Here is a 22,922-nt window from a genome sequence, read left to right on the forward strand (position 1 = left end):
TACAGAATATGAATTATTCATGAGGATACGTTCCTATTGGCTGAGGGTAAACAGCTCCAGTCAATCGCAGCAGGGGGCTCGTGAATAATAATTCTGCGTTTCTGAAACGGCCTGCTGGAATCAGGACTGTGTGCAAAGACAGATTCAGAGAAATGAAAAAAAAATAAAAAATAAAAACATTTTGAATGAATAAAATATCACAGGTTGAATGTTCACTCAATTTTAGAAAAATAATACTTTATAAGTCAAAAAGGGCCATGCATTTGAACATAATGCTTGAGAGAAGAATACATTTTTGGTGATGTTACATATGGTTAGAATTGATGTTAATAGGCAGCAGTCATATTTAACAAGGCAATTCAGTCAGCTGTAATTTAACTCCAGGAACCTCAATGTGCCTGTGCCCATTATGGCTGAAAATCTTCATCACAGTTTGGCTGCAGAGTGTTTCTGATGAAATCACTGAGCTCCTCTATTCCCAGCTCACAGGCCTCACTGGCTTTGCCCCCTTGTCTCTTCATTACCGAGTGGCGTTCAGACTCCTAATTTGCTTTACTTTCTCAGCAGCTCAGTAGTCAATTAATTAGATGTAAACCTGAGGTGCGAAGACACCAGAGAGCTCCTGGCATGCTGCATGTTTCATGACAAAAAATGTATTTTCCTTGTGAAGTACAGTAGGCGCAGGACATGTATTTGTGTTTGCAATATGTCTGTGTGTGGGTTTGTGTGTGCGAGTGAGTGCGAGGTCTGCTATGTGTGGGTGGTTTTGGTTGGGATTTGGTTGACACAAGCTGTTGCTCCCATGTGGCGTTTCGTCTTGTTTAAAAGCTTCCTGAAAAACCTCGACGTGTTAAAAGTGCTGCCAAATGAGTAAACACTCACTGACAGCGTTTGTTCACGGCGCCATTCAGCTGCAGGACTCAAAGCGATAAAACAAAGCTGTTATGGCAGATGAGATGGTCGCTTCATCCTTGCCAAGCTCCATTTGAGTGTTGAGGGTGTGATGTTTTTCTCATTCAAAGAATTGTTGGAGCTCAGAGGCAGATGAAAACCTTGAATAAAAATGTCATAACAGGTGGAAATCCGACATTAAATCTGGAAGAAAAATGAACTAATGTTTCTACATAAGCAAATGCTGTTGCTCGTTCCTGTGATTCAGTTTGGGCTATTGCCATGTAAATTAACTTTGAGAGAGGCCTCCCAGGTTTTTGGTGCGGTTTGACAGGAAATAAGATGTTACACAAATTGTAAGTGTCGCGTAAGAGCAGCCGCCTGGGGGAGCTTAATGAGAACATCAGGGAAATGAACCCAAGGCTGAAGATGGCAGAGAAGTGAAGCATTGAAACAATAGGGTGGGTGCAGCGAGGAGAAGGCAGCTTTTCTTCCAGCTCCCGGAGTAACACAAGGACTCTCTGATCTTTAAAACCGAGCTTTGCATCCTTCCCATCTGCAGCCATCTTATTTTTATTATTTATTTTTATTACAAAAATACATTGTCTGGTAACAGTTCATCGATGCATTCAGTTTCAAGGTGATTGCAAGCCGCCATTCTCGTTACATGGCAAGATATTCTCATTATGTTCACAGGAAACACAATGGGGTCGAAATTGACAGAAAAACGCAATCGTGCTCGCAGTTTAGTTGTATTGGAACAGGGCGGAGACAGCGTTCATTTCAGGGTCTTGAGTTTTCTTCTGAAACTAATGGAAATTAAAAAGTAACTGACATCTGTGTTTCACTGGAAATGAGCTCATGTAACGTTTCCATTTAGCATGTTTTAGTCTATTAACAGAAAGTAACATGTACAGATGTGATACATCACTGCTGATCGCTGTGTGAAAGGTGTTTAACAGCTGGCATAATATGAAATAACACAGATTGATTGAGGGCATAATTTGACTGTTTTAGATACGATAAAATTCTATTATTTAGTATTGTGACGGTTTGGACGTGGAGAAAGAACTCACATCACTTTGACAGTTTGTTGCTTCATTGTTTGACTTGATGTCTTAATGGTGGACATCAGGATTGAGGGACCTTATATAAAAAGTGCAAAACCGTTTACCCACTAACTAGAGCAGTGTGAATGGAAAAACAACTTCTGACACGTATAACTGACGTGCTAGTTGTCATGACCTAAAAATGACATAATGTTATCAGTGTGCAGCTTGTGTGGAGCCATGTCGGATGTCGCCAAGTCTTAAATTACGCTCTGTAGCTGGACTATGCCTCTGACAGCTTGGCTTACACTGATTTGTGTAGACAAACCCACAGCTGAAATTCTCCATTTGAACAGAGGCCTGAATAGTGACTTACAGTCATTACAGTAATGTCGTCCACTAACTTCCGGACTTTTATTTCACAGAGAAGTATATGATACCTGTCTGAGAGAATATGGAAGATGAAGCTGGCCAATAAATTTTTCATGAGTTTCATCTTTGCATATTTATAGTGTGTCTGCCACTCAGTAAATCTGTCTGAGTTCGTGCTGTGAATCTTTAACCTGATGGCCACAGCGTCAAGGCGAGCGGCGCTGGGGAGGCCCGGTCCTCTAATTTAAGTGTCCTGCCAAGAGAAGTCCGCAGATCCGTCGTGTTTGCTGATCTAATGGGGTGTGAGAATTGCCTACTACAGAGAATTAGGACACAATAATATTCAAGAGAAAAGTCTGATCGTCGCCACGTGAATGGTAATTTTACAATCAGGAAGAATTTCAAAAATGTATGTGTCGGAAAAGAAAACTGTGACATGACGGTGACATCTAAAGTAAAATCTGAAAAGAAAAGTGGCATCTTGATAAGCAGAACTGTGTGAATAAGGGAAATGGAACAAAATAAAAGCTCATATATGTAGGAAAATGAATGAGAAAGAGCCACATGGCATGCGCACGTCAGAAAAACCTTTACTGTTCCCTTTGTTAGTTTGAAGAATGATAATAAATCACCAGAGGCTATTTCTACACAACCCAGAGCCTTAATTCCATGCACCGAATTATGGTCTGAGCAAGACTCACATAATGCAACAAATTACAGCCTGCAACAGGCTCTTTGCTTCTCTGGGACTGGAATTGCTCTCAATGCAAAGAACAAGCACCCGAAGGCCTGAGCAGAAGCAGTCTCCTGCTTCAGTTTTGATATTTCTTGAAGTACAAATTGAAGAATGAGTCAATAGTGAAATATGAGAAGTCTGTAACTGTCCTAAAATGAATACTATATTTAAAACAAACATACCTTTAATTTGCATCATGGTTTCCATGTTTTGCAAGTTGATCGGCAACCAAAAGAAAAATTAGCCCAGTGTTTGTCAATAGATTTTTTTTTCCAATTTTCCAATTTTTACATTTTATTAAAATTAAATGTGGTTAGTCAGTTCACAGAAAGTATAAAATTAAAATATTTTTTTTCTGCAGGGAAGCACGTAATTCACATATAATTTCCATTACAAATGAATAAAAACGGTATAATTATTTGGGTTTAAATTAAGACATGCTCCATCTATCACATTTACACCTAGAACACTCATCATCTTAATGAAAACCAGCACATTATAAACTCATAAGGTTCTTCTTCATATCCACCCTCGACCTCTGGAGAATTCACATTGAGCACAGAAAAACGGTGAGGAAACAAGCACTCAGACCTACCCAGAAGCTCTCACTGTGCCCACTGAACATTCTCATGGTGCCGTGCTCTAAATCCTCAGCGGACACCGACATACAACTCCCTTCCCAGAAACACAATCAGCCCTTCCTCCTCGGTCACGACCTTTGGGTTGCGACCTTCATCGCTCGCTACTTTTCTGCTTTCCCTCCAGACGTTTTCTCCCTGCGCATTATGCATCTGTCCAAAGATGCAAGGACCCATCAGAAGACGTGACCCCAATACCTTCAACCCGGTCCCCAGCGAGCCCAGCAACGCCGCTGCGATACTGCTGCAGCCATTATTTCCCATTAAAGCTTGACAGCAGGGCCGTTTGTAACAGCGTGGTCCTGTGAAGAATCAGGTCAGTCACAGTGCCCCCCCCTCAGTGTCAGTGTCAGTCCCTCCCTCCATTCCTTTGTTTGCACGTGGGCTTTGACCTCAACCGGACCCTCCTATTTTTGTTAGAGGTTGTCTGAAAATAAGGACGTAGAAGTTTAAAGTAAATAGGCTGAGTTGAGTGAATAGAGGGAAAAAAGAGAACATCATTTATCTGGCACTTTTTAAAAAAAGCTGTAGTCACAATGTGCATTTCTTTAGGGCAAAGTCAAAGAAGAATGAAATTTACGACAACTGTAAGCAGTCACCGAAGTCCACGGCTGATTCAGTGGTGTTGAAGAAGTTCCACTCAGTAGCTGAACCAAGTTTCACCAGCTCAGTTCTGTGGTTATGGAAAGGAACCAAAGTGAAGTCAGTAGGATTCATTATCTGGAAACGGACGGTGAGATGTTGAGAAAACACACATCTAGCCCTTACGGTGATTGGTTCACAGAGTTGATGCCTGCAATCTCTGTCACTGCGTCGCACAGAATGAGCAACAGATGGTACAATAGGAAAATAATAATACTGAATCCATGTTTTCATGAAACAGACCCACAGTGAGCGGCTGAACGTGTATTTAACTTCATGTTCACATGCCACCTTGCGCATCCTGCATCTGGACTGTTGGTTGCGTCCGTCCATCCATCCATGATCCTGTTCGAGGTCGTGAGAGGCCAGGCCCACCCTGCACAGATCACCAGTCTAAGTCGGCGGCCAACACAGAGAGACACACAGACAGACAAACAACCATTCACATTCACACCAATGAATCTAACACGAATGTCTTTGGGCTGTGGGATAAACTGTCTATGGTTTGTATCCTAGAACGTCTGGTTGCAGTTTTAGGATAATAAGTACCGATCACCACCACTCACCATTATGTCACCACCAAAGGTGACATTAGGTCATGCAGCAGTCGACCTTTGCTGCCACTAGTTCTATGATGTCGCCTCCTGATTCATTTTTGCCTGGACCAGTTTCTTCACAGGACTGGATTACGGACGTGGACGAAAATCCAACCACAAAGATATTTGAAACAAACTTGTCCCTACAACTTTCTGGAAGTGATTTGTAGACGCTTGCCGTGCCAGCCTGCACAAAACCTTGTACATTTCTTTTTTTTTCACATGCACAAAGCCCTTAGCTCAACCCCATAGGGAGAAAGTGGATGTCTGAACCGAGCCTGTTCATGTAGTGAATGTGATCAAAATTCCATGTTTGGAACAGCAGGTATAACAGCACACTAATGCTCGCAGTAATCAATCACAAATGGCTCTTAACATTTTACTTTCCCAACTGAGGTTTTGCTTTAGTTGGTGCGGAAAGTGTCGTATTTGGGGTCGAAACCCTTGTCTAACCTGCATGAATAAAAGACAGGAAGAGTTTAGAGGCCGAACAACAGTGTCTGTACAGTGTCCTCTCCTATAATGAACAGACAACTCAATGTGTCATCCAACTCCTAACTGGCTCTGTTTTTTGGGTTTTTGTTTGCTGCCTCGGTCCTTCAGGCTGATCGGAAATATTATGTCTGACCTAATTAAATGATTAATTTAAATTTAAGGGGCCTAAATTTAGTGCACGGAGCAGCTTTATTCATTTATGAAAGTATTCATATTCACACACACACACACACACACACACACACACACTGGGGAGGCTCTGTCTTGCACATAAACACACATGAAGGACGCAATTTGCCTTAAATGTCTCCTTTAAGCTAATGAATCTGTAATATACAATAAATTTTGTCTTCCCTCTCTCTCTCTCTCACACACACACACACGCAAACTGCCTGTTCTTCTAGCCTGATCGATTTGTTTAGTTTACCTCTATGACACAGGGGGCCTGCTGGAAATATCCTATCCTTAAAATCTTCCTTCCTCCTCTCCTTAAATGTCTACTTCAGCTCAGCATGATGAATGATCGCTCGGGCCAATCAATTCTATTTAGATAAGCTCGCCTCCGGAGAGGACAGGAAAGGGAAGAAGGATGGATTTTTCTAGTTATTCAACACAGAGGCCCAAGGTTGTTGTTATTTGGGCTGCTCTTCAACCTGATATTTCACAGGTAGGGTATACTGTCTGGTACCTGTAGTCGAGGAGATTAACCTGTGGGAGAGTACTGCGAGTACACAGCAACAGCGCAGGATGAGCTTAATGAAGTGTGTCATTTACTCAGAAAGGTGGAAAGTGCAAGAACAAAGTGTTTGTGCAGAAAAACGATAGAACAAAAGGCTTAGGGTTTAAATATCAGGGTGTACATATATTTTCTTTTATACTCATTTTGAAATTCATCCTAATCTCATTTATGGAAAGCAAGTTTGCAGTGTAGATGAACGTACTTTTAATTGTGTTGTAAAACAGCTTAACTCAAAATATCTCCCACTCAGTGTTTGCATGTGCGAGGGCTTTGTAAGATATCAGTTGTTGAGCATTTCCATTTTCTGCTACTTCATACTTGGACACAACTGCCTGTATTTGATCAAATTAACTATTTTTCCTTTCAATATAAGACTAAAAAAAAAACACAGTATAATCATAAGACTTTATATAATTCCTTGTGTGAATTTGACAATACACCTCAAATTATTAGACTTTTAACATATGATTATTAAGTATGATAGTTTATATCATTGAACAACCTATAAAGTCTTTAAAATCAGCTCCATATTTACCTTCTGCAAAATGAAACGGATAAATATTCATCGACGAAACGACTTTCTGACCTTGTACTGTATCACATTATTTCTACCCTGACGTAATGATACTGTTCAGACTCACAGACATTTGCTGTAACCTCTGGGGAATGTTTGCATATAATATAATATATAATCATGTAGAGACACTGAAACTGAAAGAAACGCTATTGCTTCAATTCAATGGTGCATGTGAGGAAAACAAAAGTTTAACCTTGACAAAGTTTTACATTTTGCTTCATTTTAATATAATTTTAATGTGGTCTTAAAGCTCTAAAGCTTTTGTGCCCAGTCTCTGCTCCTTAACGATGCACTGACAGACCCTGTACTGTATATTGAGAGACAGCTGGACTGAGAAAATTACTCATTGACAGACAGAAACGTGAATCTCTGAGTTTTCTTAAAATTATCAAATGCTCATCGACAGCTCGGAATGTGTTTCCTTCGGGGCCATTTCAGCCTGTGAGCGAATCCTGAGTAACAGGTGAAATACAGAAGCGATGTTTGACCCAACGGCTCCACCCAGTGGATCATTAATTACCTGCAGGCACAGGAAAACAATGGTTTACCTTGGATTTGTGTGCTCAACGTTGTGCTGCCTTCTGTTGCTTCCTGTCCATGATAAATCAACTTTTTACATAATATACAAAATTTCACAAAATATTTTAGGAAATATACAAAATATTTCTATATGGAAGAATGGGATACACGTGTGTCTCAGACAGGTGTATCCATTTGATTTAACTAAAACTAATGGGAACATTTTTTAAAACTGTAATGTTATTAAAAATATAACAAACAAATCACATTTCTATTATTTACCTTTATTTAAACAAATTATATGGTGAAAATACAGCTTGAGACATTTTCTATCAGGTCAAGTCAAGGAAATAAATCATGAGAAATGTGTCCATTTGTCTTTCTTAGTTTTTTTTTTTGTCATTTAGTTTTGTCTGGTTTTGATCTTTTTTTGGTTTATTTCTGGTCTTTTGTGGCACCTGTTCGGGATAGTTTTAGGCCTTGTCCATCATTTTTGAATCATTTGCATCCTTTTGTGGTTGTAATTGAGCTCTTTTAAATATAAATTACGTAACATAACTTAAGAGGCACAGACCCATGGGGCTGCCTGATTTCTAGGGCCCCTTGGCCTGGGCCCAATAAGCCTGTTGTGTAATGCACACAAGTAACAGACATGTTTTCAAGCTCTAGTGATGTAGAAACAGTCATTTATACATGTAGACACATGTGGAAGTTCAGTGTTTATTCCTATAAACATGGTTTGTATTGTTGAATTTTTGTTTAAAAGACACTTTGCACTGAAACCCAACCTGCAGTTAACTGCTGTCCTGACTAACAAAGACCAGAATGAAGAGACACAGAGATGCAATCAATCAAATCGGGTTTATTCCCAGCGTTTTGACAAGAAGCGTTGACATGAAAACAATTGACACCGTGAAATGGGGAAAGTTTTGTCTGGTGAAGCCGACTGACCTGTCAAACTGAACAAAGGGAGAAGGGGAATACGCAGTTATGTCTGCTGGGAGCAAACCACCGAAAAATCCGAAAAGAATAAAAATCATCTAAGACAAAAACCTGCAACCTGGCTCTGCAATTTGGTTCTGGTCAAACGTACAGGCATCATTAGTCATCAAAGAAATTGAAAACTTTCGTTGCTTTTTGGTTCCTGAGAGCTACGTTGGATGTACTGGCACAGTAATAACACAACTGCAGACTTGGTGAAAGTTTGGCATCGAGAGCAAAGTGAAATCACTGCAGGAAAGTCACACTTAGCAGGGAGGAAGAAAATCATGAAACTCAGTTTTAGATGGCCATGGATGTAGTCATGTTGTCTAAGATCAGATGACGTCAGTTGATTTCAAGTGGAAACAGCCAGTATTTAACTAGTGTAAAAGAAGGACTTTGCTGACTGAAGTTGGTTTTTCTTGCCAACATGGTTTTGTTTCTGTTCAACTGTCAGAAACAGAATTACTACAATTAAACATCACCTAATCCTGAACTTTTTTCATGCAACATTTTACACAATAGAAATCAAGTTTCTACTGACGAGGTTTAGGCTGAGACTAAGTCTACGTTAAGCCTGGTACCTTCTGAAACACCCACGCCAGATAACATCCACCAGAGCTTGTTTTTACATTTAGCTTTGTGAACAATAAATGGGTGTGGGGGCAGACAAGAAAGTCAGCTTCAGAAAACAAGCGAAGAAGAAAAACTGCAGTATTCTTGTTCTCCCATCTAGCAGACAACAAGAACATCCAAGTCAAATCATTTTGATGCAGAAAACAGACTCTAGAACAACCACAGAAGTTCCGGGTTTACACATCCCACAGGTTTGCAGTCACAAATTTCCCCGGCTTAATGTAGACGTGGTCAGAGTTGGACAACACGTTGCTCTCATAGGTCGGCGACCTTCTCATTAACAGTGTGCACAGACACGCTGATGTCAACACCAGCTCCACCTGACAGCAGCTCCTGCTGCACCTCCTGCCCCTCCTCTTCCTCCCCCTTCTCTGGGGGGCAGATTGCTTGTCTGTTCCCAGGAGGCTCTGCCGCAGGGTGCGTCGTCTCCACAGCGTGCTCCACGAACGTTCGGCAGTTCAGGATCAGCGGTGGCAGAGGGACGCTGCGCGCCAGATCCTCCATGTGACGAGCAAACTCCATGGTCTTGAACTGCGTGACCTTGGCGAGTTCCAGCGTCTTGGCCGATGTGATGATGGGAATGCGCTTGGCGACCTCAAATGCCTTCTGCAGCTTCTCTGCGCCCTCGGTGCGGAAGAACTCGTTGATGGCTCGCTCTGTCTTCTTGAGGTGGCTGCTGACCATGCAGACCCGTGCCACATTCAGGATCATCGTGATGGTGAAGGCCACCAGGCACACGATGACGTAGTACATACCCAGGCCGCTGTCGGTGTAGGCAACACGTATAGTAACAGTGTAGCTTTTGGTCCTGCTGGTCCCACTGGTGGCGACACAGGTGTATCGGCCACGGTCCTCAAAGGAGATCACAGAGATGTTCAGGATGCCATTCTCCTGAATATGCCACTTCCCACCTGGAGTCAAAGGACAAAAGAAAAGAAGAGGGTTTTGACTATACGGACGAGCGCTAGACAGGAAGAGGACAACTACACAGATTTGTAACTTGCTTCCTATGGTTCTAGTTAGGAGAGTATGTGAATGATATTAAAATATTCTGTCTAAATGACATCATCTGGAGTAGTTTTTCTTTTTCAACCACTACAGTTCCAGCGTTTACTCACAAACGTCATCATCATTGGGGTCAGAGTTTACAGAGACTGAAACTGCACTTATCTGATAACAGTGGGGTCATAATAAATGTCTACCAAAGCCAGACCCTTTTAATGGGGATGACAGTACAGAAAGCTCTATGTTTTACCTTTTTCCAATGAGATTTAAGGAGTTTTCATTAATCAAGATCATCCACATATTTAACTTCCACTTTATTTAACTTACACATCTACAAATGTCCACAGTGACATATATAAAGACACATTTCCACTGTGGTTATTGATCCAAACTGAGTAAAGACCTTTTGCATGTAAATGGAAAAGATCTTTTGCATCCGTCTTTGCTGGATTCAAAAGAATTTAAGTTTTGAAATCGGCATCTGATACTCACACAGTGACAAAAAGCTTTCTGGTGAAATGCTGTCTTAAGGATAGCGATAATGATAATGATAATGATAACAAGGACACGTGTATGACTACTTTACTTGAATTAACCTCTAAGTTCTTTATTTCCTTCTCCTACCTTCAGCCTCAACCAGCAGAGGTCCTTTAGAGTTGTACCACTTTATGTCATGGTGGCCTCCAGTCACGTTACACTCAATCCGAATTTCGGATCCCTCCCTCACCACGATGTCCCTGCTGGAGGGACTGTTTGCCATCCACCCTAAGGATCCCACCTCCACATTTGACTCATTCTGGGCTCCGTCTGCGGTGCAACTGCTGAGCAGTGGGACTGTGAGAAGAAGGAGGAGCAGCTGTTGCTTTGGAGGCGGTAACATAGTGAAACGAGTTGCACATTTAGACGAGACAAACCTGCCAAACAGGAAGAAAAAAGGATGAGATGATGGATCATGCAGAAACACAAGAGTTAAGACAGGCTTCTTAATCTAAAGTCTACATGAATCAGGATGTACCATCATATTTTAATCATTTTAAAATTGAATATAGAAATCTAACTATAATTATCTTCATACACTTACGTCACATATCAAAGTTCAACTATACTTTACATTACATACTATTAGTATATTATTTGTGGATAAAGTAATAGTACTATAATTGGTTCCTTGTCTTGTCAGTGCCTCAGAAAAGGTTGTTGAACCTTACAAATAAAAAGCAAATGAAGCAATAAAGATATCTGGCATTAAAGCAGCTGGAAGATTTACAGCAATGCTAATTAAACTGGACTAAAGTCAAACAATGAACCAGTAAATTTGTTTACATCATAGCTTAAATTCAGTCTTCTCTGTCAAAATATGATGGATGTTTGAAGCTAATAAACACAATAACAGGGGGAAAAAGCAAGTGACACAACGAATAACATATAACCGGCAAAAATCACAGACACTGAGCCAGAAATTCTCACCTGCTGCTCGGACGGCCTGCAAAACATCGTGTCCTGTGCTTAAAGATCTTTTTACTCTTGGTTTACTCTATAAGTTAGTCAGCGTTGACTGAGCTGACAAATCACTTCCTGATCCAGGACAGGTAGGACGGAGTGGGCGTGGCTAACCGGTATACGTGCAGTAGGTAACAATTAGTTTAACCTATTGTTAAGAATGACAAAACAAGACGACTTGATTTTGTTTGTTATTATTTATTTATTTTTGCCAATTACTGTCTGCAGATATCAGCAGATATTCACAATAGGGTAGTATTTTATTTTAGATTTATTTTAACTATAAAGTACAAGGGATTTTTGTACAAGTTGATTTCTAAGTGTGTTTAAGTAGCCTGTTTATTATTCTTATCATCTTTTATAACCTATAAATAAAACAGAACATTTATTTTTGATAGCCATCAAAGTTCCCATTTACTTTGAAGGTTTTGGAATTTTTATTTTTAATCTTATTTGCGACCTTTGACGCGATAGTTATTTCAACCAAGTAACCGGACGAGCGACGAAAGTAGGCCGGTAGTGTGGCCGGATATTTTACCTTCAAAATAAAGCAATCAACCCGCTTACCCGCGCATACCTATCAAAATGTTTACGCAAGTTTTTGGTTTAAAACAAAATCAATTGAAGATTTTTAGATCTCTATCGTGAGAAAGAGTTGATTTCTAATTGTACAGTCTTTTGCTTATTTAGTTTTCTATAAATACACTATTTTGAAAGTAACAACCAGAACTTGAGTTTGTCATTGTGGCGAACTGTGGCGCCGCTCAGTGAAAACACAATGTGACGTGGCTAATCCTGCGGGAGGAAGACGGTGAGGAACAGTCAACCCTTAAACTGTTTTCTTTGAAACCAGAAAGTGTCATACACGAAGTAAGCGAAGGAAAGCAAAGCGAAATACATAACAGGTTAAATCTTTGTTTTTGTTTTTTTAATTTTGGGAACTGTTAGCAGAGCACGAGTAAGCGTTAAGAGCTAGCATCGGGGAGTCACAGCTGAGAAACAGCAAAGGCGAGTTTGTAGCTAAAGTGCATTCGTGTGTATCGTATTTCTGATTAATTTGCGGGTCGGTCGTGATTGCGTGAAGATACACTCGTAAAAACTAACGCTGATGTGGTACTTTAAGTTATCAGCCACGAGTCATTAGCTCGCCAATACAGTTACAGTTAGCAGCACTGCGACTGTGTGACTGCATGTCATTGTTTATGTCTGTGACGTATGAGTAACACTACAAATAAAACTGTGTTGACACTCTGGTATTAACAAAATGCTAAAGGACTATTTGACTTATAGATCTGTACTTGTGTTCGTCTCGCTTATGTCACAACTCCTTTCTTAGAATAGCGCTAAAAAGCTGAAAAGTTCATTGCTGCTCCCTGGGTGTCGTTGAAATGCAGCCTACGTTTGTGTCATAAAACCATCTGTTAAGGGAAATTTGATTTCACAGTCACAGTCAATTATACTATGCTAATATACACGATACTACTGCAGCACAACTCTTAGAATTAACACATTTAATGTCCCGCGGTATGAGTAAGAATGATCTCATCTTCCTGAAACATTACAGCTGGATATAACGCTTATTGAGTCATTGCTGTTCCAAAACTTCTTACCTCGACATGTTCAAATTGATCATTAACTACATAAACTATTTACCATTCAATGCAATGCATTAACATCTCTGGTTGTGCTTCTATCTTTAAAAAAAAAAAAACGACTAACCTTTGATATTTGTTTCTTGCTGTAAGCTTTTAAAAGTCTCATTATTAGAAGAATGCAGGCATGCAGGAATTGAATGTAACACCTATGTCTTGTTGATTTTCCTCTTTAAAAGGCATGTACTAAGACACTAAGATGTCAGATAGTGAAGCTACAGCAGCAGAGGGTCCAGACGTGGCACCAAAGGTTCAGGATGCTTCTCCTGCCAGCACTCCTGACAGCTCATTGCCAACTACACCTGACATCGCTACAGATGTGGCCCCAACGAGGAAAGCGAGAAGGAGACCAGACCCCAAACCTGCAGCTGAAGATGAGATGACGCCAGTAGTGGAGCAACCGGCAAAGGTACCGATGAGAAGATTTTTGTTTGTACCAGACAAAACTAAAAGGAGATCATACATGGGAAGATCTTCCCAAATGCACTGAAGTCCACATGATTTAAATCTAGAGCATATTTGTTTTTAACCAGACAAACACTGGATAACAGTTCCCCAGAGAGTATCTCATATCACCTGTAATTTAATGTTTGCCTTGACTAGAACAGTATTTTGCCATATTGAATGTTAATGATGAAACTTTTTTATGCTTCTGGTAGAGCAACTCACCCCACATTACAAAAGAATAACTACTGTTGTAGGGATGCAACTGATAATTACAACTGATAATTTGCTACTAAAAAGACATTCAAAATTCTAAAACGCAACAGTCCTCGTTTACTGTTGTACCAATGTTACCGTAAGTAACCACAGTAGCTGTCAAAGGTTCTGGGGAATGTGATGAGGCAGCATAATAAACCTAAAAGAAAGGTAATGCTTAAACAGCATGTGGCAGCAGCGGGTCCACTGTAAATTAAGTATTTTTTATTTGTTAAATTTATATGGACAACATGTTATCAAAATGTTCACAGATTATATTAGTTAGTAAACTGCCGACATCCCCGTTCCGTGTGTCAATAGATACATAATGCAGATCTCCTGATTTAAACACACACATCAAACCAGGCTTTTCATAGTCACATAATGTGACAACAACTGCAGTAGAGACATGATACTATGATAAACAAAAAGCCGACTGTCTTATTTTTGGCAGAATATTTTTTTTTTTTCAATAACAGTAGAGGCTTTTTATTATTTGAAGTCCCAGGGCTTCTATATAAATAAGTATATAAAATTCAAGCTGAAATACATTCATTACATTGGTTCATTTTTTGAAATTAAAATTGGTATCAACATATTTGGGGCGTTGTGTACCAAATTCTTTGAAATTGTATTAACACTATACTCTTGTGCATAAAGCTTTAACCAGAATTACTTTCAAATACATATGTGACCTCGATATGGAAATTTAATTACATAGTTATCGTCATGTAATTGTATTTACTGTAACAGGTTCTAAAATGCCATTGACCTCAGTTGTCTGACTGTTAAAGTAATGTGATGTAATGACAATAACATCAATAAACGATGACACTTGATGGTCTGTTGACCTCTTGGACTTTACACTCCATAGTGTCCTGTGTTGCATAAGTATTAACGGTTTCACTGGGAGTTTTAAACAAGATGCAGTGTTATCACAAGTGTGTTTAGACTGGTGATAAGCGCTGACCTGTATCAGTAGTTGCCGTTAACCCCAGGGTCACAAAAGTAGTTCTGTTTGCATTAATTGTTGATTCTTTTTCATTCATAACTTCTTAATCTTATTTATTTATTTATTTTTGGCCATTTCTTTTTCCAACCACCTTCTCTGCCCTCATTTCCTCTATCTCAGACAGCCAATGAGTCCACCGTGTCTCAGGGAGGGTGGGGATACTGGGGCAGCTGGGGAAAATCCATCTTATCCACAGCAACTGCTACTGTGGCCACTGTGGGTAAGTGTAGCCCACCTAAAAACAAATTGTCTATATTATACACAGTGTTGTTGCCTATATTTGAAGAGCTGTAATAAAAAAAAACAATACAACCAGTCATCATCTTTCTTATATTTAAGCTTTGTCTTTAATTTGTTTATTGGAAATAAAGCAGTAACCTGATTATTCAGAGTTCCATAAATTAGCAGGTATTTTGTGCTCACATAATGCAGACTTAAAGTTACGTAAGATCCCTGACTGCACCTAAAAACAACTAAAGACAACGGAGAACAAGACTTTTAGATTTACTTCAAAACTTCTTCTACATTGTGTTTTACTAGTGATGACACCTCACAGATTTTCCGTCTGTTACTGTTGGAGCTTCTTCTGTGGTGTATTCTACCCGCTGCATGTCTTGCTTGTGCTCAGGTCAGGGGCTCACTCAGGTGATCGAGAAGGCTGAGACGTCGCTGGGAATTCCCAGTCCAACCGAAATGTCAGCGAAGGTGGAGGAAGAACAGAAACAGCCAAGTGAGATGTTAACGTGTAACTAACTAACTACTGTTAAGGGTAGGGGGCTCCTGCTTGGTCATTATGATGGAACCATTTCATATTTGTTGGTTTCCTCTTCTGCAGGTGATGCCAGTAGTGAGAAGAACAAAGAAGCGGAAGACGGATCTTCAGCGGTGGGAGGTGCAATGGGAATGTTGTCGTCGCTCACCAGCGTCGTCCAAAACACAGTAAGCAGATGTTCAGAAGCTTAAAGAAAGAATTTGTGTGGCAGATGTTTTTTGGATATGGAATTCTCTTCCAGAAAAGCTTGACAACACTTATTTGTTACCTCTTTTTAAATCGTGACCTAAGATTCATCTGTTCAAAGTTGCCTTCTTGTCTGTGCTAGCAGTTATCAGTGGTTGGAAAGTAACTTAGTAACTAAGTTCTGTACTCAAGTAGAATTTTGTGTTTCTACTTCATATTTCATCACCTTTTAGAGGCAAATATTGAACTTTTACTCATCTATTTATTTAATATCCTATAGTTACCTTTCAGAATCAGATTAATAAAACTATATACAGCTTGATTATAAGACCTATCGATCCCCAATGTAAAATGGAGCAGCTACCCTGTAGAACTTTAGGTAAGTCACAATGTAATTATTAGATACAAAATAGTAATACTAAGTTTGATTGTAGGATTTGTACTTTTTGTATATTTCTACACTGTGGTGTTACTACTTTTACCTCTGCAAGATCTGACTTTTTTTTCTTTTTGCTTTTGCTTATATATGATGGAATTAAGTGACAGAAAGGCACTAAATGTACTAAAATGTATTATTATTACCGCTTTAAGGCATATTTTCATGTGAATTTCTGATGTGACTGCTGATACAAGAACCAATCTACAGTGCAGCACTTTCTATATCGTAATTTAGTTCATACCTTCACTATAATTGGATAAACACAGTACTTTCATTAGGGTCGTGCTGAAAGTGGGAAATTGAATATTGACAGTTAAATTATTTTATATTGCCAAGCACGACTGTGGTAATCCACTTGTTGTTCCACACTTAAGGACCTTACACTCTGTCTTACAGGGTAAGACAGTGATAACAGGTAGTCTGGATGCTCTGGAATTCATCGGGAAGAAAACGATGGATGTGATTGCGGAAGGTGATCCTGGCTTTAAGAAGACCAAAGGACTGATGAACAGGAACGCCACTTTGTCTCAGGTAGGCACACAAGAGATGGTTTACGCATTCACTGGTTGTGTTGCTGGTGAGGGCTGGATTCTGTCCCTCTATCTCAACCCTGTCTGTCTCTCAGGTGCTGAGGGAGGCAAAGGAGCGAGAGGAGCTGCAGACAGTGGAGACGGAGTCATCAGATTCAGAGAAGAAGGTGGTAGCTCACTACGGGATGCTGTTTGATGAATTTCAGGGTCTGTCGCACCTCGAGGCTCTGGAGATTCTGTCTCGGGAGAGCGAGTCTAAGGTATGATTGAGGTTGTGACACTTACCGAGGTTAAATTAGCACTGACACGTTCATAAGTTTGACTTCAGATGTGACTGTGTGTCATTGCATGCGTGGTGTAGGTGAAATCGGTGCTGACCACCTTATCTGGAGACGAGCTGTTTCAACTTAGAGAGGAGCTGGATCAGATCAAGGAATCCTTCTCCCTAGTGGACTTTGATGATGAGGAAGTTGATGAGAAGAAAGGTAAAGGCCACAAAAACACCAGCACTGCGTGGACATGGACATCATATAAAATGACTGATTGATTGTAATTCCAGATGCGGATGGCTCAGAGTTAAAGAGGGAGTTAACACAGGCATTGAAGGGCCTCAGTGTCTCTGCCACAGCCGACAAACTCAGCAAGGTACCAGCCACAGTTTATTTAGAGTTGTCACTTCACTAATTCACAAACCATTGTGGCGTGAACACGGTGGCAGTTATGTTCAAATCGTGTTCTCTGACTTTCAAAAGGCCTGTAAGAGTGCCCATAGCCAGATCACTGACATGAGCCCCCCCGAGAAGGAGGAGGCGGAAGAGAAGAGTGAGGAGGATGTGAAGAAAGCACTCTCTGTAGAGGTACGCAGAACACAGGAACTGGTTTTCTGAATTGGCCGTAAAAGGTGATCTGACCGTCGTGTTACTCACAAGTACGGATAGACACACTGGCCTTATGCTAACACACAAACACTTGTAAGTTACGATGTGTTGTCACGAGAAGTTAAAAGTCTGAAAACGCCGCATGGTGTCAGCAGGCACAGCAACAGGTCCAATGCAGCTTTTGGGAAAAATAGAATGCCAAAAGTCATGTGTGGCGACATTTTGCTTTTGAGTCGAATAATCAGGGACAAATTGTCAACTGTCAAACGTTGGTATGCAAACAACATCTCAAAGACATACAACTAGATTTTTCCATCAAGGTGATGGAGTTTCAGTCTATTTATACCAATTAATCGTGGTGAATTAACTGGTATAATTTTAGTCTGGTTTTGTCAATGTTGAGAAGGTGAAAACTGAAAATATTTGGCATTCTTTAAAAATTCTCTTCTGCGTCTGCTTGTTGGTCGATTCACGTGTGTGTCGTCAGGAGGTCCATGCAGCAGCCATCAGGAGCTTGGCTGAGCTGACTGCTCGATCTATCGAGCTTTTCCACAAACTGGCTGAGATGATCCTCTTCTCCAACAGCAGCACCGAGGCCAGCAACCTGTCCCAGTAAGCAAAGCTGAGGTTTCTCTTTGAACATGTGGAGGTGCTGCAGGTTGTTCACCGGCTCATCTGTGCCACAGTAACATACTTAATGGCTGTAATTGTGTCCTCAGGTTGACAGTTGTTTTGTGTAAAGAAGTCTCTTTGCTCTCCAAGAAATTCACCTCCTGCTTAACAGCTACAGGGGTAAGTGAGATATGTAGTGTGAGGCTAAATCACATTTATGAGTCACAATCATTCATATTATCTGCTTTTGTTGGGATTAGAGTTAATAGGATGGTATTTTATTATATGTAGCTGTACTTTGTCTCGTTTGTTTCCATCAGTGTTATTCTGCTCCACTTTAATCTCAAAGCAGTTGTAGCAAAGCACCTTTAGCATTTTTACTTCCAGGTTTGACACGTCTCTGTTGTCAATGGTTCATTTGAGAACTCTTTTTGTAATGTGATCAAAACTTTGCGTTTTACAGTCAAATGAGAAGGGAGATGTCCTCAACCCGCTGATAACAGGAGTCTTTTTGGAGGTTTGTAGCATCAGAGCACAGCATCACACACAAACACTAACTTACTGTTTTCCTTCAAATGCTTAGAGTCTGAAACTGGCAAAATAAAACTGGTAAAGCTATAGTGTAGGCGAATCCTTTTTGTCCTAAAACAGACGACTATTACATTAAAAGCAATCAGCTTTAAATAATTTCCTACAATCATTTGCCATTTTTTATTCTAGTGGAGCTAATCCACCGGCTGCTGTTTTGTTTGAAGTTTCATTTATATAGCAACTAAAAACCTGCTGCGATTTCACATAAATGGCTTATTAGGGGGAGAATTTTGTGCATGTATGTTATAGAAATATACCGGAACAACTATGGACATTTCAGAAAATCTCACATGTCGCGTGCGTCTTGTTAAAAATCCTCCATCACAGGCCTCCAACAGTGCTTCCTACATCCAGGATGCTTTCCAGCTTCTCATGCCGATCCTGGAGATCTCCCACATCCAGAGGAGAGCTGAGTCCACGGAGTGATCCACCTCTGGCCTTCATCACTACTGCCACAGTGGGACTCCCAGCAAAGAACTGACACATCTCAAAACTCCTTTTTAAACATTGCCTGCATCAGCTTTTTATCTGCTTTTCAGCTCAACGATGACAAAAGTCATTATTATGCCGGGGAGGAGAAGCGTGTTCTCGTCAAACAGTGTTAACTTTCCGCGCACCGCTGGTTTGCTTGTAAAGCGCATTAAACTGACTCTCTGAAGTACAGTGTTGGGAAGGTCTGGATCTACTAGCACCCATCAAAGAGGAATGTAGCACTTGCCTCAAAAGGACACCGAACCACCATTTAGGAAACACCACTGGTATTTTTAAAGGTTTCTCAAAAGATTCTGTCTCCTTATCTGTTTCAAACCATGACATCCAACACATTAGTGGTCTTATCCTGGAGCAGTTAAGAATTTAAGAGACAGACACTTTTAAGTCCCATCAGTGTCTTTAAGCAAAGACAGCTTTAGGGTGTTATTTTTTATTTTTTGGCCGTCAGAGTAGGTTTTAGCGAACTCCAGAATTTTTTTCCCAACAATTTCAAGTAGTTTATTTTTAATACAAATTTCTGGCATCTTTGATATCATCTTCAAACCATTGGCAGCTTAGCTGTTGTCAGCTGTGCTGGCTTTTCCATCGTCTGGCTCTTTTTAGTCACTATTTCTATAACTCAAAAACAAAAGAAAGATCTTACTTGATGCCCAAATACCAGAAGATTTAAGTGTTAATTTTAGACCTGGTAGAAGCACAAAACAGATTCAGGCAGTCACACAGCTGGAATATTTCCATGTGGCCCTGCATTAAGAAGACTCTGCCTTTATAAACACTACTAAAAGCTTTGGATGTTGTCTGAATATTAAAATTACGTTGCATTCTCCTTTCAGAGTGCAGAAAAAACATTCTTCCTCATCCAAACAGAGCATGTACACTTCGGCCGTCTACCTGTTTATCTTAATTATTATCCATAAAGGACTTTTATTAAGGTGTTTTTATCTGCCGTTAAGATTGTGGTTGTCCTTTTGGTCTGGATTCAGCTTTTTTTCAAGCAATATACTCTACATCAGGTATTTTAGATTGTTTTCAAATAAATGCTTACGTAGTACTTTGTGTACTTTTGTCCTGAGACTGTAACCTGGCCACTTAAGTCCATGTAACAACGCTGATCGTTTATTCTAAGTCTTAATGTTACAGTCGATATATTTCAAACAGCTAGTTTTCTATGTTGTTTCAGTGAACCAGTGAAAAACTTTTCCTGTTTTAAAAAAATGTCTTCATGCAGAAAATAGCTCACACAACAACTTTATTAGAATTGCTGCATTTGGGGGTTTTTTTATAGCATTTTTTGTTGTTTGCATTTGTTGTAAAATGAGGCTGATTTAAACAGTTTAACTGTCGGGTAGTTTACAATAATTATGCAGCATGATTCAAATGCTGATGTAAATGGCGCAGTTTTTTTTTTTTTTTCTTTTAAATGAATATTTGCCTGTGAGTTGTAACGGAGGAAGGGAAGAACTAAATGGAAGTAACTCGAGTAACAAGTAACTTGTTAGTGTCACAACTACGATAAAAGGAGTGAAACCAACAACAAATAGCTTCTAGTTGCTGTAATGACAATAAACCCTGAACCTAATTTAGATTATTTACCTGTTCTACAGACAGAGGTGTATGAAGTACTCAAAAACTGTACAAATAATATAGTAGTAGTAAATAGTAAAAGGTATACAATGTATGTACCCACTGAAATTTCTACTTAACTAAAAGTAAGTATGTGATATATATTAGTGTAAAAGTAATGGATTATTTTTATCTGTCCTTTCCTGTAGAATAGTACTGCTTTGTGTTTGGGGGGATATTAACTAAATGACGGGTTAAAGATCTGATTTTTTATTTTTTTTTATATCGAGAAGAAGAGGTAGGCAACAGCGAGTTCATGTTCAGGAAGCCAAACAGTACAATCACTGCATACCAGCTCACTTTGAGCACTGCTAATATGTCAAATAAGTCTCTTAAATAAGTCCATGGAAGGAGAAAATGGACAAAAGTGTTTATGAAATGTGTAAAGTGATGTAATCGTAACACAACTTTTGATAAGAAATGTAGTGCAATAAAAAATAGAGATGTTTGCTCTTAGATGTAGTTGAGTGAAAGTCAAAGTAGCCATAATTAAATTTAATCTTAGATCGATCCTAAAAGATCGTGGAGTGAGCTGCTTGAGACACTCATAGTTTTCCACTGACAACAAAAGGAATATGGTGAAAAAAACATATCAAGTATAGATTTAAAAAAAAAAAAAATATATATATATATATAGATAATTTAAATACCAAAATGTTGAATAAAATAGCAAACGGTGGAGCTACAGGAACGTAATTAGATAATGGAGGTCAGTGTAGCTTCAGACAAACCAAATATGCCATCTTGGATGTGGGTGAAGCAAAAGAATGTGTGTCCATTGAATCTATTGCGGCTGCAATAAATGTCCTGGGCACAAGGTTTGACAAGCTGGAGAAGAAATTAACCTCCAAATCAAAGAGAACAGCACAATGTCAGTAAAGTGCTGAAAGTTAAAACCGATGACGTGAATATTTATTTTTTTACTCATGGAAGTAATCGATCTGGAGGTTTGGCCACATCGTAAACTCCCTGGTGAGATTGTTGCATGTAAAAAGGACACCGATAGTCTGGATTGTATTGTTGGTCAATATGGACGGCACATTTGGGTTCTTGGTAAATATTGATGGGTATCATAATAGCAGAACTAAATATTACTGAGGACAAGAATTGTTAAAGAATACAAGCAAAAATGTATTATTGGTGTCACTAAAATAGGTGGGGACTTTTATTTGGTTCCAGATTCGTTCTGTTCGAATCATCATCACTACAATAGAACTGTAAAAGAGTTTATGGAGGAAAACTTTAATTGATGCATGGAGAGCAAATAATTCAAATGTCAGACAATACTCATGGTCAAGACCAAATAGGAGTTTAAAATCTAGAACAGACTTTTGGTTTGTGACTCCAGAATTAATGAGATATGTTGCCAATCCTGCAATATCCTCAGCCTCCTTAACAGACCACTGTGCATTGGAATTTACACTTAGTAATCTGGCCAATCTGAATTAAATAACCTTTCCTATATTTAGGGTTTTTTTTCCAAACTATGTGACACACTTCTTAATAAGATACTAACTTTGGTAGGGAAAATAAAATTAGCTATAGTAGGAAATGGGAATATTTTAAACTGGAATATTGGCAATTAAATTGAAGTGTTCTTCAAAAGAAAAAAAAGAATTGGTTCAGCACATCAATGTTGTCTGGAGGATTACTCATCTATCAGTGGAAGATGGAGCAAATCTTTTTAGTGTACAGCAGTAATTATATATGGTGTTCACGAAAAGAGCACAAGGTCCATATCTAAATGAATAGAACAGGGTGAAAAACGATACATAAGATGTAAGAAAAAAAAGACAGAAGAATAAAATACACACTTTACTCATAAATAATATTGTATGCACTACTAGCAGAATATTATGAACTGTATAATTTTTAGAAAATAATTTGTGAGGTTCTTCTAAGGACTCATTATTTTTAACATTATTGAAGCTCATATTCCCGAAGGTCAGTTATCTTTTGAAGAATTGTGTGATTCCAAAATTCATTTGAAGGAATTGGATACGGGTTTAACAACGGGTTTAAGAAGACATTGGAATTGTATTTAAAAAAAAAAAAAAAAA

At 39.4% G+C, this 22,922-nt stretch overlaps 2 protein-coding genes across 5 annotated transcripts; one reads left to right on the forward strand and one right to left on the reverse strand.

Moving 5' to 3' along the window:
- Nucleotides 1–8,096: 8,096 nt before the first annotated feature.
- LOC137108132 (microfibrillar-associated protein 3-like) lies at nucleotides 8,097–11,472 on the reverse strand. The gene is made up of 3 exons (XM_067492463.1): nucleotides 11,344–11,472; nucleotides 10,501–10,790; nucleotides 8,097–9,782 (listed from the first exon to the last, which is right to left on the reverse strand). Exons 2-3 carry the CDS (start codon nucleotides 10,754–10,756, stop codon nucleotides 9,127–9,129), a joined length of 912 nt encoding a protein of 303 aa, XP_067348564.1. The 5' UTR covers nucleotides 10,757–10,790; nucleotides 11,344–11,472; the 3' UTR covers nucleotides 8,097–9,126.
- A 602-nt stretch (nucleotides 11,473–12,074) lies between these two features.
- On the forward strand, nucleotides 12,075–21,318 carry fam114a2 (family with sequence similarity 114 member A2). 4 transcript variants are annotated; one of them, XM_067492079.1, is made up of 14 exons: nucleotides 12,075–12,187; nucleotides 13,208–13,437; nucleotides 14,860–14,959; nucleotides 15,368–15,469; nucleotides 15,575–15,678; nucleotides 16,533–16,667; nucleotides 16,762–16,926; nucleotides 17,028–17,151; nucleotides 17,226–17,311; nucleotides 17,419–17,523; nucleotides 18,032–18,156; nucleotides 18,264–18,336; nucleotides 18,620–18,673; nucleotides 19,075–21,318. In XM_067492079.1, exons 2-14 carry the CDS (start codon nucleotides 13,228–13,230, stop codon nucleotides 19,171–19,173), a joined length of 1,482 nt encoding a protein of 493 aa, XP_067348180.1. In that variant the 5' UTR covers nucleotides 12,075–12,187; nucleotides 13,208–13,227; the 3' UTR covers nucleotides 19,174–21,318. The 4 variants fall into 4 exon arrangements, with proteins under 4 accessions (XP_067348180.1, XP_067348178.1, XP_067348176.1 ...); XM_067492077.1 differs by having other exon boundaries at nucleotides 12,102–12,246; XM_067492075.1 differs by having other exon boundaries at nucleotides 12,123–12,281.
- Nucleotides 21,319–22,922: the final 1,604 nt, after the last annotated feature.

This window comes from Channa argus, chromosome 22 (assembly GCF_033026475.1).
Source record: "Channa argus isolate prfri chromosome 22, Channa argus male v1.0, whole genome shotgun sequence".
NCBI lineage: Eukaryota > Metazoa > Chordata > Actinopteri > Anabantiformes > Channidae > Channa > Channa argus.